This window comes from Amaranthus tricolor, chromosome 13 (assembly GCF_026212465.1).
Source record: "Amaranthus tricolor cultivar Red isolate AtriRed21 chromosome 13, ASM2621246v1, whole genome shotgun sequence".
NCBI classification, from domain to species: Eukaryota; Viridiplantae; Streptophyta; class Magnoliopsida; order Caryophyllales; family Amaranthaceae; genus Amaranthus; species Amaranthus tricolor.
The window spans coordinates 17,139,621-17,156,752 of NC_080059.1; the positions used below are offsets into that span (position 1 = coordinate 17,139,621).

At 30.7% G+C, this 17,132-nt stretch overlaps 1 protein-coding gene across 1 annotated transcript; it reads left to right on the forward strand.

Annotated features, from left to right (window-relative positions):
• Positions 1-9,721: 9,721 nt before the first annotated feature.
• On the forward strand, positions 9,722-16,385 carry LOC130797450 (L-ascorbate oxidase homolog). Its single transcript, XM_057660028.1, has 7 exons — positions 9,722-10,118; positions 10,211-10,320; positions 14,305-14,575; positions 14,741-14,840; positions 14,930-15,641; positions 15,718-15,796; positions 15,911-16,385. Exons 1-7 carry the CDS (start codon positions 9,990-9,992, stop codon positions 16,124-16,126), a joined length of 1,617 nt encoding a protein of 538 aa, XP_057516011.1. The 5' UTR covers positions 9,722-9,989; the 3' UTR covers positions 16,127-16,385.
• Positions 16,386-17,132: the final 747 nt, after the last annotated feature.

The following is a 17,132-nucleotide window of genomic DNA, read 5'->3' on the forward strand; positions in this document are numbered from 1 at the left end:
TTTCCTTTCTTTGCAATGATATAATTAGATTTTTCTTGTCAATTAACAAAATAAAAAATTTAAATTGAAATAATATTAAACATTCTCGCAATACAAAAAAAATTCCACTAGAGGTACATTTAAATAATTAATCTACACAAAACCAACAAAAAATTTCTTATTTATTTGATGTCACATTATCACCACTCTGTCAGTTATATACTTCATTAATTTCCACTTTGCATAAATAATTTGAAATTATTAGTATTGAAAAATTAGTAAGTAAAAATATTAATATAAAATATGAAAACAACATGTTCTAAGGTTCTTGATTATATTTTGTACTTTATATTATTTTGTATTTAATTTCAACTTATGTAATTAAAATTGAGTTTAGACATCACTAAAAACTTCCTTATTCAATGAGGAATTGAGGCAAATTGATGAGCTTGTTGTTGGGCTTACACATATAGGTCCAAAAGATAACCCGACATAAGTCTAGTTTTCATAATACAACCAATTGGTTTAGGTGCAGAAGTCTATTAAATTATATTTGGTCATACTCTAACTTTTCCAAGTGAAAATCAAGATGGTGAGAAGCTCACTAACATAACCTTAAACAAATCACAATACATTTCATAGTCTACTTATCATTAACAAAGTTCAAGTTGCACTAATCGTTGATTCCCTCGACCCTTTTAATTCTACGATGATCACAACTAGGTAGTTCTCTAACACAACTATAACCAAATCACAATACATGCCGTAGTCTATCTAGTAAGTAGTATCTATCATCATGTACTACAATAAACGTGATTCACCATGAAGCAAGACAGAAGCAAGCAGCGACAACCAACAAAATTTTGGTTGAATAACAATTAAAAGGTCACAACAACAGCAAAATTAGAAAAACTTCAAAAAACAAATCAGTGAATAAAGAATGATGATGATGATGAACAAGAACACGTACAGTAGAAGAATAGTAGGGGTTTATGAAAATTCGAAGTTTGATGATGAACAAGAACAGAAGCAAGGATTTACCTTCAGAAACCGTTTGTGAAGATGAACAGCAACAAGCTAAGAATGATGACAGCAGCAAATGACTGTTTGTGAAGATGAACAGCAACAAGAATGATGAATAACAGCAAATGACCGTTTGTGAAAATGAAGATGAACACAAGAAACGAACACAAATGATCTTGATGCTTAATCTTATACGTTTGTGAAGATGAAGAAGAGGAACGAAGCAAATGGAGATGAAGATGAAGCGTTTTTTCAATGAGGAACAAAGCAAACTGTATAACGTATTTGAGAAGATATGCGAATAAAAAAGAAACTGGCGGGTTTTAACAAAATTTATTTTTGTCCAACGGTCATTTGCTGCAGTTCATAACAAAATCGGAGCAATTAATCTAATTTTTAAGAGTTATTTGCTACGGTTGTAGAAAAACCGGAGCAATTAATCAACTTTGAAGAAGTATTTGCTGCGGTTGTGGAAAAATCGGAGCAATTATTGCAAGATGCTAGGTTATTTGCTGCGGTCAAGGGGGAAACCGCAGCAATTAGAGTATATATTTTTTTCCTAATATATTTTCCTATTTTTTGCTGCTAATACACAAAAACCGCAGCAAATGATGAGCAGCAAATATATTTTTTTCCACTAGTGTATTTAAGGAGATAAATAAAAGTCAAACTAGAAAAACAAAGTTGGTTAGATAAATGATTAAAGAAATTTAATTGTTAAAGAGGTTGATGAATTTATTAGAAGGTAATGAAAAATAAAGAAAATAACAATTAGTTTCCCTATCTTGTGGTATAAATTTAGCTTAGGATAGGGTGGGGTAATTCTTTACCTCTAAATGGAGGTAAATCAACATCTTTTTTTATTCATTTTTTTTAATTTACTCTTATTTTAACCTTTTTCTTAGTTATCTCAAAAACTTAATTTGCATCTTTAATTACCTTTTATTATATTAATTTGACTTTTTTTTCTCAATATTTAATCTTAATCTAAGTTACTCTTTAATAAAAGAAGTATTTTTCGGAGATCGCATGTGTGAAGTTCAAATGCCGAGCGGCGAGCGGTGAAAGACAACACGCTTTTTATAATGGGTCCCACCTTCCAATCTCTTCCTTCTTCACCGACAATTTCTTTTTCTCTATAGCTTTTTTCTTTTTCTTTCAAACATTTAATTTTTTAATAATTCCAATTAAATCTTAATAGTTAGATAAAGTTAAGTATGTATGATGTATAATGTTACTATGAATTTGTGAATGAGTACGACTTTATAATTATATTTTGGTGATAGAAAGAGATTCTTTTTAGGAAATATATGATTCGAATTAATCAACTGATAGTTATTTGAGCACTTTGATAATGTGTACAACTTACTATAATAAGAGATCGAATATATTATCCATCTAAAGTAGTGTATTTTTATTGATGATATGAAAATCATATGCATTTAACTTTTATCAATTATCTGTTAAAAATTTATTTAATTAATTATCAATTTATGATTAATTAACACCTTACACGAATAAAGTACCGTACCTAAGCTCCTACAATAATACTTTCATATATAGTTGCATTGTTTCAATCTAAATGTTGATTGTCAATATATTTTCAATTATCTAGTAAAAAAGTAATAAGATGACAATATAAAATTAAGGGAAATTCCACGTGATAATCCTAAGCTATTAGGTTTTTCAAGTGGTAATTAAAACTTTTTAAAAATTCACGCGGTAAACTTGAGGTTTACCAAATTCTTCCATCGTTGATTTTGAAGCTTAAATCTTGTTGTACGTCTATTTATGGGTTTCACCATATTAAATTGCATCAGTTTCATAAATTTCTTCCAACACATAAATGTTAACTCTACCATATTTCATCCAAATCACTTTTCCCCCCAAATTCAAACCCTAATTTTTTTCAAGTCTTCATATACTATCAAATTACGATTTCATTGTGCTTAAAATCGACATACAGATAGGGAATTGCAATTTCATCTATTTATTGAAATTCGAATGCAAATTCAATGAAATTCGAATGCAATTTCATGTGTTCATTAAAATTTCAATGCAAATTCATTAGTTCATTGCAACTCAAGAAGTTACTAATCTTTATTGATCTAGAGTTTGATTTTGTGATCTTTGTAGATACGTTACATTGAATTTAAAGTCAAATTTGGGGATTTAAAGTTAAGGTTTTAAGGTAATAGGGGAAATGTTAGGATGTTTGAGAGTATTTAGTTGGGGAAATAAAATTCATCCAATTGAATTGCTATACTGGAACACCAAGCTTTGTAATTAATGGTTGCTAATATTATATGGGTAAAAAGGTCACAGAGAAAGAAGTTGGTAAACCACAGAGTTATCGCATGGATTTTGCAAAAACTTTGATTACCACGAGAAAAACCCAATACGTCAGGATTACCACGTAAAATTTCCCTAAATATAAATATCTAAATCAACCTAAAAAATTCATGAGTATATTAATATGATGCTAAACATTGGAAATAGAATGAAAATTCATTGCAAGTTCTATTATAAAGTTAAATATATACAACTGGTCTTGGACGAGACCGTCTCAATATGAGATAGATAGTCTAATTAGCCAAATTATAATTTTTCTCAAAATGCGCTCAGTACTTGATCTATTTAAGGTCATAATTGATACATTTAAGGTTAAAATTGAATTTTTATATAAGATAATTAATCATAATTAATCACTTTAAGGTTTGAATTAATCATTCTTAGATCAAAATTGAAAATTTTTATAACAAGAAGCCTTGAAGTCTTGCTTATTTCCAAGAGCATTCATTGAATCAATTGGCAAACATAATTCGAAATCGAAACTTCATCCACCTTCACATCCAGGGCAAACATTACACCTAAAACTTTATTTCCAAGTCCATTATGAACAGAAATTGTTGAGGAAAGAGCAATATCACTATTATTGATATTATTGATCGATGATTAAAGAGTACAAGTACTCTTATGTTCCATTAAAACCATCATGTATGCATTTAGAGCTGTTCAAAATAAACCCGACCCGAAAATCCGACCCGGAATCGAAAATTATCCGACCCGAAAAAATGTAAGTTTTTTAGGTTTACTGAACCGCAATTACCCGAACCGATACTTCACTCGAACCGTTTAATAACCGAAAAGGGCAAAATCGAACTCGAACTGCAACCGAATTTTATAACCGACATATAAACCTTAACCGATGTTACCCGAACTGAACAGTGATCGACCCGAGTCAAATCCGACCCGAATTATGCACGTAACCGAATGCAACCTGACTAAAACCGATTAAGATCGAATTGTTTTTAACCCGAACTGATACAAACCCGAATCGATTATTAATCGAACTGTTATTAACCCGAACTGATACCAACCCGAACCGATTGTTAATCGAACTGTTATAAATCCGAATCACAGCTGTTCTTGATCCATCATCAACAAATTTGTTTCTTCGTGATACTGTGAAAATTGTGTCCGATAGAAGCAAAAACATTTACATTAGAATATTCAGATCCAATATATGATTATGAATTGTGAAGCAAAGACCATAGTGGTATGACCAATAACAAAGAAAATTATGCTAATGAAAAAAAATTTTGGTCCATTTGATAAAGCTAACTAAAAACACCAGAACAGGGGTTCAACAGATGAACAACTTACAAAAACTTGACAGTTGCAACCATTTCAACATAGGAACAACATATGAACAACATATGAACAACTTACAAGGGGCCATTTGATAAAGCTAACCATGAATATCAGCCTTTTTCTATACAAAAACTTACAATTTCAACCCAAACAAGAAAACAGATGCAAAAATACAGCGACATTTGGAGATTTATAGTTGAAGTTTTGAACTATGAGATGAAGACAAACTATATTAAAGATTACTAATACAATGAAAAATTTAGTCAAAATATTCAAAATCAATTTACACAAAGAACGAACAGAAAATTCCATGACAAAATTATATGAACAAAAATTACAAAAAATCAATTTCCAACATAACCAAATATGCTTAGTTCAAATTTGAATGAATATGCTTGAGATCAATCCTGTGTTGAGCAACCAAATATGAACACAAACAGTGCATTGGTGCATTCTGAAGTCAAACAGCATGTAATCCAGATTGGTTATTCAATTTGATTGTTCAATTCATCAGCATATGAAGAATCGAATTGCCAGTTGAACAGTTCAACCCAAACTTACAATTTCATGTAGTCTATGATAAACACTGATGATAAAATTGAAGTTATGAACAATGAGAACCATGAAGACAAACTATATTAAAGAAAAAAAATTTAGTCAAAAATATTCAAAATCAATTTACACAAAGAACGAACAAAAAATTCCATGACAAAATTCCATGAACAAAAATTACAAAAAGTCAATTTCCAACATAACCAAATATGCTTAGTTCAGATTTGAATGAATATGCTTGAGATCAATCCTGTGTTGAGCAACCAAATATGAACACAAATTGTGCATTGGTGCATTCTGAAGTTAAACAACATGTAATCCAGATTGGTTATTCAATTTGATTGTTCAATTCATCAGCATAGCAAGTACATACAGATTATAAGTTGCAGCCATTAACTAGTATCAATACATACAGATTATAAGAGCAAGAGTCAGCAGCAGCTCAGCAGGCCTGTGCAGCAACAACAATGTTTGTTCATTACAGTTCATACAGAAATTGAACTAAACCTTCATACAGAAGAGAATTGAACTAGCAACACAATGAATATAACTAGCAACGCAATGAATATAACTAGCAACACAATTCATACAGAAGAGAATTGAACTAAATATAACTTTCAAAGACAATAGCATCAGCCCTTACCTTCCTTCACCAAATTTAATCAAGCTCACAGCCCCCTCATCAATGCCTATGTATACACTCCCTTTCACAAGCATACATGGAAGATCAATCCTATCCGAAAGTACCTGGTACAAATTTTATGAAAAGGCTATCGTCAAAACTCAGAGCAATTTACTCAAAGCAAAACTTAAAATTCAAAGCAATTTACTCAAAGCAAAACTCATCATTCCTCTCAATCACATCCCTAAAAAATCTATGATAAAATAAAATTCAGCCCATTACAAAATTAGAACTCAAATGCAAATCAAAGTTAGATCAAAAGGAAGAAGGAGATTTACAGTAGAACTTGGTGCCTAATTCCAATTACCAGCTCATTTTGAAAGATAAAGAATGCTAAAATTGCTACTAACAGATACAATTGCTACGGTACAGAGAAAAAGAAAAAAAACAAGAACTTCATACCTACGGTATTACAGGCTGCCAGAGATGAACGTGTTCTACCCGCCAGATTGGAGGAGAACAGATGGTATTGTAAGAGGGCCGCCGGTTTTAGTGAGAGGATGAAGAAGAGAGAGTTGAGTTAGGGTTTATTTGGGCGGGATTTGGGAATGTGAATGTCTGTTAAAGGAAAGGATGAAGAAAGGAACTTTAAGCCATGTTTTATCAAATGACGATGACGTGGCACGTTCTTGACCGCTGATCTGTTATTAGCATTATAATCCAACGGCTAAAACACCTTATTCGTGTGCTATCCAAAAAACCAATAACATTTTGTGCAAGTAATGTATCAATTGAGTAATATATTCATCAAATTGGACAATTAGTTATCTTAATCTAAAATAATTTATTTGAGTAATATAAATATTTTATATCAAATATCAAATATTTTTATTATTGAATTTGGTAAAATTGCATAATATAGGCTATTTAATTCAAAGTAACAAAAAAGGTGGAGTACTAGTTTCATTTACTATAAGTCTTTAATAGATCGAATTACGATAAGTGGATTACGATCGATTATTCATAGGCTAATAGCCTATAAATTACTTTAGAGTATTCAATATCAGTATTCAGTAATACTAATAAGTAATAACTAATAACTAATAAGTAATAGCATTGAGTTAACTGTAAATGATAATCTGTAACTGTAACTATAACTCTATAAGATAGTTTGTATTAGTTTCATTCACTCCAATAGGTCTAGTTCCGAACATTATTAAGTTTTAAATTAAATACGATGAATTATTAGCGTAATAGATTTATTATTTTAAAGTATTCAAGGTCACTAATAAATATAAATACATAATATCATATAAACTGGTTATGATTACTTGATTAATCTAATTCACTTTATTATATATAATAAGTTTCAATTATCAAAATTAGAAATACAATCGATTATTAGTGTAATAGAGTAATGTATATTCTAATAGCCTATGAGATAGTTTAGATTATTCTTATTATTCATTCAAACAAATCGAGTTTCGATTATCGAGTTTTAATATTTAATCAATTATCAAAAGTAGCAACATGATGCATTATTAAATAATAGTCATATACATATATATATACATATATATATATATGTGTGTGTGTGTGTATATATATATATATATATATATATATATATATATATATATATATATATATATATATATATATATATATATATATATATATATATATATATATATATATATATATATATATATATATATATATATATATATATATATATATATATATATATATATATATATATATATATACACACACACATATATATATATATATATATATATATATATATATATATATATATATATATATATATATATTATATAAACTAATTGAAATAAATTGATCTGCCATAAAATGAGCATACATCAATTAAAAACCCGACTATTAACTTATTTCGATATTGACCTGATCGATAATTGTCCGTAACCGATAACTACTCGAAAAATAAAGCTCGAACCCGATTTGTGCCCGAAAAAACCGAACTAATGTAAGAACGATGACAACCCCAGCTCGATTGACACGCGACTCGAATTTCAACCGATAACAAACCGGTTTGAACCCGATAATGCGAACAACCATTGTTAAACCGACCCGTAACCAACCGATCTGACCCGAGTATGACCCATTGTTGTATACAACCGATAATTTACCGATTCGAAAACCAACCGAGCCGAATTACACCCGTCCGAAATCGACCCGATAACCCGAATGAACACCTCTATATGCATTGAATAAGAGTACTTATATTGTGCAATGTTTTAACACTATTATTGATTGACCATTCATTTGTTGTTTGAAATTCATCCATATTATTAAATTTCGTTTTGAAATTATGAAAACAAAACTATTTTTAGGTAGAAATTGATCAGTTTAACGTTAAAATTGATCATTTACAGGTCCAAATTGAAATCTTTTATTTTAATTGATCTGTTTAAATTTTATTTTACGTTGAAATTGATACCTTTAAGTTCGAAATTGATACCTTTAAGTTCAAAATTGATACATTTAAGGTCAAAATTAATAAATGCCCAAAAATGAAAATATAGAGGAAAAGTGTGAGATGTTCTTACATGCTCAAATTAGGCCGGCCCAAATTGACGGTCTAATATGAGACGCTTAGACAAGTTTTTGTGAAATATATATACTACATTAATTAGAAAATAGCTCACTCAACTAACAACAAAAGTTGACTATAATAAAGAAATAAATAAACTTTATAGCTTAAAATTAAAAGAAGCAATTTGTAATGATTAATTAAAAAAATGATAAATGTAATGTACAATAAATCTTGAAATTTCATTTAAGGAATTTTTTCGGCAGAAGAAGTTGTGTTAGTAGATTTTAGCTATAAAAAAAAGATAGTGAATTGTGACGTATGTTGGTCAATATTAGCTGCAACAATAATTGTTAGCGGTAAAAATCATTTGAATTATACAAATATTATTAAATTGCAAAATAATTACAATGTATCAATAAAAAATAAAAAGTGGAAACGATATTTTTATAAAAAATTTAAAATTTATCCAAAATAATTTAACTTTTTACAGATTGTCTTACAATAATCTTAATTTTTAATTAAACGTGAATAATCTATATAAGGGTTGCTTGCTGATAATACGTGAATAATTTTCTGCCAATACAACAAGTTATTTTGCATAAAAAAAATAAAAAAGTAAATATGAAATTAAATTATAAAAAAATTGAAAACTTTTAAAAATTTTTTTAAAAAAATCAATATATTTATTTTTTTGATTTTAATTTATAATTTTTAAAATTTTTGATTTTTCTGTTATAATTTTTTTTTGTGTTATAGCAATTAACTTATATAAATCGGTTACTATTTGGCTAATAATTTTCTTGGGTAACAATATTCTTGGGTAAATGACCTTTAAATTGAAATAATTCATAACTAGTGTAGAAAACTGTGTCATGGATAGTTTTTTTTAACATATGATATCAAAAAATAAAGTCAGAGATATTATGCAGTAGTAGCACTCAATTTTGACGGTTATGAGTATAAATTAACTTTGTAATTTAAAAAATTGTCAATAATATATTATGCAATATATTATATTCTCTAATTACTCAATTTAACTACAAATAAATGGTAGTCAAATATATTTTAATGGTAAAGATATTGATTACGATTAAATGCCATGATATTTTTCTTTAGCCAATAAACAAATTCCATTTGACAAGTTCTCATCAATTGTGATGCTTTGAATTTTTTAACCTTTTTAGTATAGTATATCATATATGATATGATTAATCAAAAATTAGAAATATTATAAAAAAAATTATTAAAAGCTTAAATTATTTTAAGCAAATTTTTAACAAAATTAATGAAAAAAAAGAGGGAATTAAAAAAAAATTGTGGGAAGTCATAGATTAGGGTTAGGGAGTATGGTTTTGTCACTCTTTCATCTTCCTCCCACTTTCTCCCTCCTCTTTTCGGCTACTCCTCTGTCTATGCTCTGTTATCTGTACCGCACTTTTTAATTCTCACCACTTTTTTTTCCCTTAATAATAACTCTTACTATTCTTCAAATCAAACTTCTCATAAATTTCTCTACATCATTAACTTAAAAACCCCACCTCACCTTCAAAAATTCAATTCAAAATCACATAAAACAAAGAAATGCAGGCATTATTATACTTGAGTATTGCTTCTCTGTTATTCGCCATTGTCATTGCAGAAGATCCTTACAGATTTTTCAACTGGAATGTCACTTATGGTGACATTTACCCTCTTGGTATTCGCCAACAGGTTTTTTTTTTTTTTTAAATAAATTTTTTTATTTGATGTTTCTTTTTGTTTCAAGATTTGATTTGATTTAAAAAAGTGGGTTTTTGTTTCAGGGAATATTGATAAATGGGCAGTTTCCAGGACCTGATATTCACTCGGTTACTAATGATAATCTCATCATTAATGTGTTTAATAGTCTTGATGTTCCGTTCCTTCTTTCATGGTAAGTTTAGTTGATCAATTAAGAGTCTCTTTATCTTTTTAGTCATTTGAAAACTGATCTTATTTTAGTTAGACAAAATATTACTTTCCGAATAGTAAAGTATGAGTTTGATTTTCATCTCTCTACTAAAAAAACATTTTGATCAATTAAAGGTAAAGATTGGATCCTTGTGTTTTTTGTAAATTATAATGCTGTGCATTGAAATGGTCTCATTTTAGTGAAAATATAATTATTTTAGTTTAGAATATTAATACAATAATAAATGAGTATAAATTATAAATTTGAAGATCAGAGGTACAAGTTAAATTTCAAAGTGTTTGTTTTGATATGGGATAGATCTTGTGATTTAAGACATGAAGTCATTGAAATTATTAGTTTAAAAAGAAGTATAGCAAAATGACGGATGTATAAAAATGCTTTGTGAAAATGAAATCAAATCAGCTGCGTACGTTCAGAATTGAGACCAATCTATTCATTACCTGGTGTTAATCGTAACAACAACGAGGAACAAAGATAAACTATAAATTTGAAGGCCTATTTATTTTTTATTTTTTTTTGAAATTTTAAGGTGTAAAAACAAATAATTAACCTAAAGCAGTAATATCATAACCTAACGTCTATAAATATTCGTTGGATACGTTGCACATGTTTAAAACCACTCCTGATAATGAAGAATCTAATTCGTTCAAACAAACTGGCGTGTTCATAGTGTTTGTATCGTATTAACTCGGTTTGTAATCTGATAATCTCTATGATACAATCGTAGACTAAAAACAAGTATTCAAGTAACAATATAATCGGATTAAGATTTGGGCCGGTCCGATATGATGTTTGAGTAATGGTGTGAATGTGTATAGACCGGGACTGTAATAAAAAGAATTTCAGTGATTAATGTAATTGGTTTTTGCAAACTTTTAGGTTAATCTGTATACACGTGATTTTGGATCTTTAATTTAATTAGTACGTACTAGTAGAAAAATAGTACTAATTAAAGTATAAAAAAGTGGATTTTTGTGGTGGATTTGGGTTTACTGACAGAATGAATGTGTCGCTAGCTACTCTGTCATTTCTAAAGTTCAAACCCGTGAGGTTTTTATTTCAACCTCTTCCTTTTCCTTTTCATCTCTTGTAATTCCTCCGTTTCAATTTACCCGTAATGTTTGTATTTTTTCACGATCCAATGCACTAATTCAATCATTAATATCTTTTATTATATATAACAAAAAATTACAATAATCTTTGCAATGAGACAATTCAAACAAGATCTCACTTGACTATATTTTAACCTATTAATTTAATCACAAATTAAGAGTTATGAATAAATAGTGTCATTTTTACCAATGTTACGACTAATATAGAATGAAGGAAGTATAATTATTAGACACAAGATTCGCCATTTAACTAATTTCTTTCTTTTTAGTTTTATTTTAAATATCATCTCTAATCTTAATTTTTTACTCTTGTGTTTTGTTTGTTTAATAAAATTTAATCTTATTATTTTTAATTACAAGCTTGAGGGGAGGGAAGAGAGAACGGACCCAGAAATTTATCCGAAAAATGTATTACTTGTTTTAACTGAAATAAGACTCAATTTTTATATAAAAATAATGAATGTTTAATTAATTCTATAGTTTTATTAAACTAAAAACCCACATCATTTAATTTATAATAAAGATTTCGTTTTTGATTATCTTGTCATTGGAAACATGATATGTTATGTACTAGTCTAAAATTAGATGCCTTGTTTATTTATGTTTTGGGCAGTGAAAGTACTATACTCTAAAATTAGAGAGCTGGTATCATGACTCATGAGGGACTCCTTCTCGGTAGGATGACATTAGAATAAAGAGTATTTGCTAATAATTTGTATTATCGAAAAAGAAGTAAGATCGAAATCGATAGAATTGGATTCTAACATCCTAAAATATGTTTTATTATGCTATAGGATATTTGATTAATCATTCATATTTCTTTATATTAATTTATTTTTGAAGTTTTGAGGTGTAAATAAAAATTTGTTTGACTTTCGTCTTTTTATTGGTTAAAATGTATATTCTTAATAATCTTTACGAATTGTAGCTACATGAATTTTCATAATCGTTATGACGATATATATTTTACTTATATTCATATGTAAGTAAAAGCTAGAATATGAAGTATATTTTTTTTATGATTAAGACTACTTTATAGGATTAGATCATTGAATCGTAGGATTATAGAATCGTGTTATGATCCTATTATTCATATTCTTGATCTTCATAAGATCATGCGATTTACATGAATGCAACAACATATTGAATAGTTTGTTATGGAAGATGGTACATTTATTTCCATTTTGAGAAATCCAACAAAAATTTAATGGAGAACAAGCAGATTCATTGTATCTTACTAGTAATGACACTTTTTTTTATAGTTTCCAGCCCTCTGATCAAAATCCAAATCTGAACCTGCCCTCACGTCAAGGCATATAGGGCCATCATTGAATGTATGTATGATGAAATTGGTAATTTGTGTTGATGGGACCCACTGAAATTATGTAGAAAATTTGCCGGTACATTGATATTTGATGGGTAGTCAATCTGTATTTGTATTTTTTTAATTTATATTGTAGGGTTGAGTCTGATAATACAAAAGGAATTTATTAATGTTTGATTTGTATTTTACATAGCTTTAGTTTATAATTGCATTAAGCATTCAATATTCACGGGGACATATATAAATGCATAACAATTATGAGGATTCAAGCCTTCAACCATCAATTTAAGACATGATATCAGAAGTCTGTGTGACAAGACGTCACAGGTTTGAATTTCAACCATCAATTTAAGACATGTGTTGCATCCATAATTCTAGCTCAAAGGGCTCTCGTGTGAGGGGGCAGGGCGTGTTATGTGGTCTCAAACCATACCTAGTACGAAATATTGCACTTGAATTTGAGGGGTTGTTGAGATTAAAATCCATGACCTTTTTGTTAAATTAGCTTCTAATATGATGTTAAGTAATCAACTCAATTAAAATCTTAAGCTGATGGTTGAAACCCTATATCCACTCAAACAATGAACTTCATGCCTAGGTGGTTTAGAAAGATTTACTTCTATGTTGTTGTAAGCTTTATGTCACATCAACATTAAGTTGCGTACATGTTCAACACTAAAAGATGGGTAAGGACATATGATTCTACATGTGGAGAAAAAATAAGGAAAGTTTTGTAAGACTATCGAGTTTGATACGTAGAGACGGATGATATCTTCATGTATAATTTAGTTTTACAACAAAAGCTCTAACTTTATATGGATTCCCAGGATAACAAGATATCTACATGATACATTTTCATAAACTTTAAAGGTTATAAGTCTTTTTATTATTTCTACCAGTCTCAGTAACACAAGCATAGTCGTATAGATGGTAGGTCGTTTTTTTTTTTTTTTTTTTTGGTATAAAGATAATTGGAGTTACAATCAATCTTTTTTGTGTTTTGATTCAACCTGTCAACTGAAAGTACAAATAAGTTAGATTATGAAATTTGATTTCGTGCGCTTCTTATTTATAAGAAGTTGTAGCTGATGTTTGTTACCAAGACTCAATCGTAAACATCATCTTTGTTATTACTAACCAGAGTAAGGTTGTGTATATTTGACCCCTGAAACTATGCCTAGATGGGAAGCCACAAAATGGCCTTAGTCAAGAGGTGGAGCAAAAATTTGCAAATTCTTTGAAGGTCCTATGTAATTTCAAAAATTGTGATATTTTCTAACTTTGTCTTTAAATACTATATATTATGTAATGTAATATTGAGACCCTTAATTTTTTGGGACTCTATTCGGTCAAATATGTTGTACATGTTCAGAATCTCCCCAACCTTGGGATAATGGAATGCTGTATTTACTCTGATTGAGCTAAACTGTTGCTTGAATCTTGATCATCAATAAGTTTTATGCAAGTAAATGTACTCCCTAAATAGCAATCTGTTGTGTTGTGCGTCAGGAATGGAATTCAGAACAGAAGAAATTCGTACGAAGATGGTGTATATGGAACAACATGCCCCATTCCTCCAGGAAAGAACTTCACATACATCCTCCAAGTCAAAGATCAAATTGGTAGTTTCTATTACTTCCCGTCTCTTGGATTTCACAAGGCTGCTGGTGGTTTCGGAGGTATCAGGATCCTTAGCAGGCCAAGGATCCCTGTTCCTTTTCCTGAACCTGCCGGTGACTACACTGTTCTCATCGGAGATTGGTACAAGACTAACCACACAGTAACTCTCGCTTCCCCTTCTTATTGTATTTTTTTGGGTACAAATCGTTTTAATCAACTTTCTGTTTCGCTGTGTGTAACGAGAGTATGTTAAGCAAAGACAGGCAGTAGGAATAAACAAACTATCTTTACGAGAAGATGATGAATGTATTTTGTGGCTTTGCAGAAGTTGCAAGCAATCCTTGACAAAGGACACAAGCTTCCTCCTCCAGACGGAATCCTAATCAATGGTCGTGGAAGTGGGGCCACTCTTAATGTTGACCAAGGTAAACGAAAATCACACACTATAGTATACCATTTGCTGTTGGTTCGTGCCTAAGCTGAATAAAATTGTCCATCTTTTGGTTTTCCACAGGGAAGACTTACAGACTAAGGATCTCAAATGTTGGGCTGGAGAACTCTCTCAACTTCCGTATTCAAGGTCACAAGATGAAGTTGGTGGAAGTTGAGGGAACTCACACCGTCCAAACCACTTTCTCATCACTCGATATTCATGTAGGACAATCCTACTCGGTGCTCATCACTGCTGATCAGCCTCCTCGGGACTATTATGTTGTAGCTTCATCGCGTTTTACCAGCCGTGTACTCACAACAACTGGTATCCTTCGCTATGCCAACTCTGCCGGCTCAGTCCAAGGACCAATCCCTGGAGGGCCCACAATCCAGATTGACTGGTCCCTCAATCAGGCCCGTGCAATCAGGACCAATCTTACCGCAAGTGGGCCAAGGCCTAACCCACAAGGGTCTTACCACTATGGTATGATCAACACTACAAGAACTATCAGACTACAGAATTCTGCTGGACAAGTGAACGGCAAGCAGAGGTATGCTGTTAACAGTGTGTCATTCATCCCTGCTGACACTCCGCTAAAGCTCGCGGATTACTTTAAGATCGGAGGAGTTTTTACTGTGGGAAGCATTCCGAGTAACCCCACTGGTTCCGGAATTTACCTTGCTACTTCTGTGATGGGTGCTGACTACCGAGCTTTCATTGAGATTGTTTTCGAGAATCCTGAGAATATCATTCAGAGCTGGCATTTGGATGGATACAGCTTCTTTGTTGTCGGGTAAGTGTAATAGATTTTTGTAAAAAGATCTCAACTTTATATGTACTATATTTGACAAAACGTATCTTGGAAACAGCATGGATGGAGGAAAATGGTCACCAGCCAACAGAAACCAGTACAATCTTCGTGATGCAGTTTTCCGTTGTACCACACAGGTATGTGAACTGATTTTTACTTAAAATGGCTTTTATTGATTGTTCAAGTGTGTTTGTTGAATTCGAGTACGTTGGGATTGAAGAGGAATTGATGGGTTGTTAATATAAATTCAGGTGTATCCAAAGTCATGGACTGCAATCTATTTGGCTCTGGACAATGTGGGTATGTGGAACTTGAGGTCAGAATTCTGGGCCCGTCAATACTTGGGACAACAGTTCTACCTTCGAGTGTACACAACATCGACATCCCTAAGAGACGAGTACCCAATTCCTAAGAACGCTCTTACCTGTGGAAGAGCAGCGGGCAGGCGCACTAGACCTATAGTATAACTATAAGCAAGCAGCTATCAAGAGAGTTTGATAACTTATAGTATCCCATAAACATTAATTAGTCTGGATGAGAATGCAGCAAATAGATAAGAAAAGCTTTTGCTTTCATTTGCACGTTAATTCTTTGGTTTGTGCTACATTAGCACTAGCTTTAGTACCTGAATGAGGGTTATATTATTAGTAAGTATGTACACTTGCATTGCTCGACCTATTCTCAAGGTCACATTCTTTCAATTATAATAATTTTGTGGTTCAATTATTTCTATTTCACGTCATTTGCTTAGGGTTTTGCTTACATTTAGAATTATAGTAGTGTATTATCATTGGTACCAACGTATTTTTGCATTACATGACCTTTTCTCAAGGTCGCATTCTTTCGATTCTAATAGTATTGTTGTTCAAGTATCTTTGATACTTTTGTTTGCTTACCATTGTGTTTCTCTTTAGAAGAATCCACCTTTGTCCTCCCTCAACATTCCTTTATTTCCAAAACAAAAGGTTCTATAGTATCTCTAAAACAACATAAATCCATTAGAGTCATCCGATTATCGTTTACTTTCCTTCCATGTCAATTGTCCACCCATTTACATCTGAAAATTGGTATTTTAAAATCTACACAATCAAGCTCCCATATCTCTTGAATAACCCCATAGTATATCTGTGTCGCATCAAATGGTCTAATATCTCTTGCATTTGAATATTCCGTAGAAGAAGCAACAACCATAACACCACTGTTTTGGTGCACACCGTTTTCATCCTGACGCTTGGTGTGGAAGCAATATCCATTGATGCCATAAGCTTCAAAACTAGTAACAAACGGTCGTGGACCCCTTGACATTGGAAACATTGCTATTAGATTGCTTTAATGCAAGTTGCACTTCATTTTGAAACCATTCGGCAAATGTTAGATTATGCTCTTGCATTCTTACGTGTGAACTTGCTCTTTGATTAGGGTTGCTCAAAACAGTGATATGCCTTTCCAAGTAAGGGTGAACTTCAGAAATGT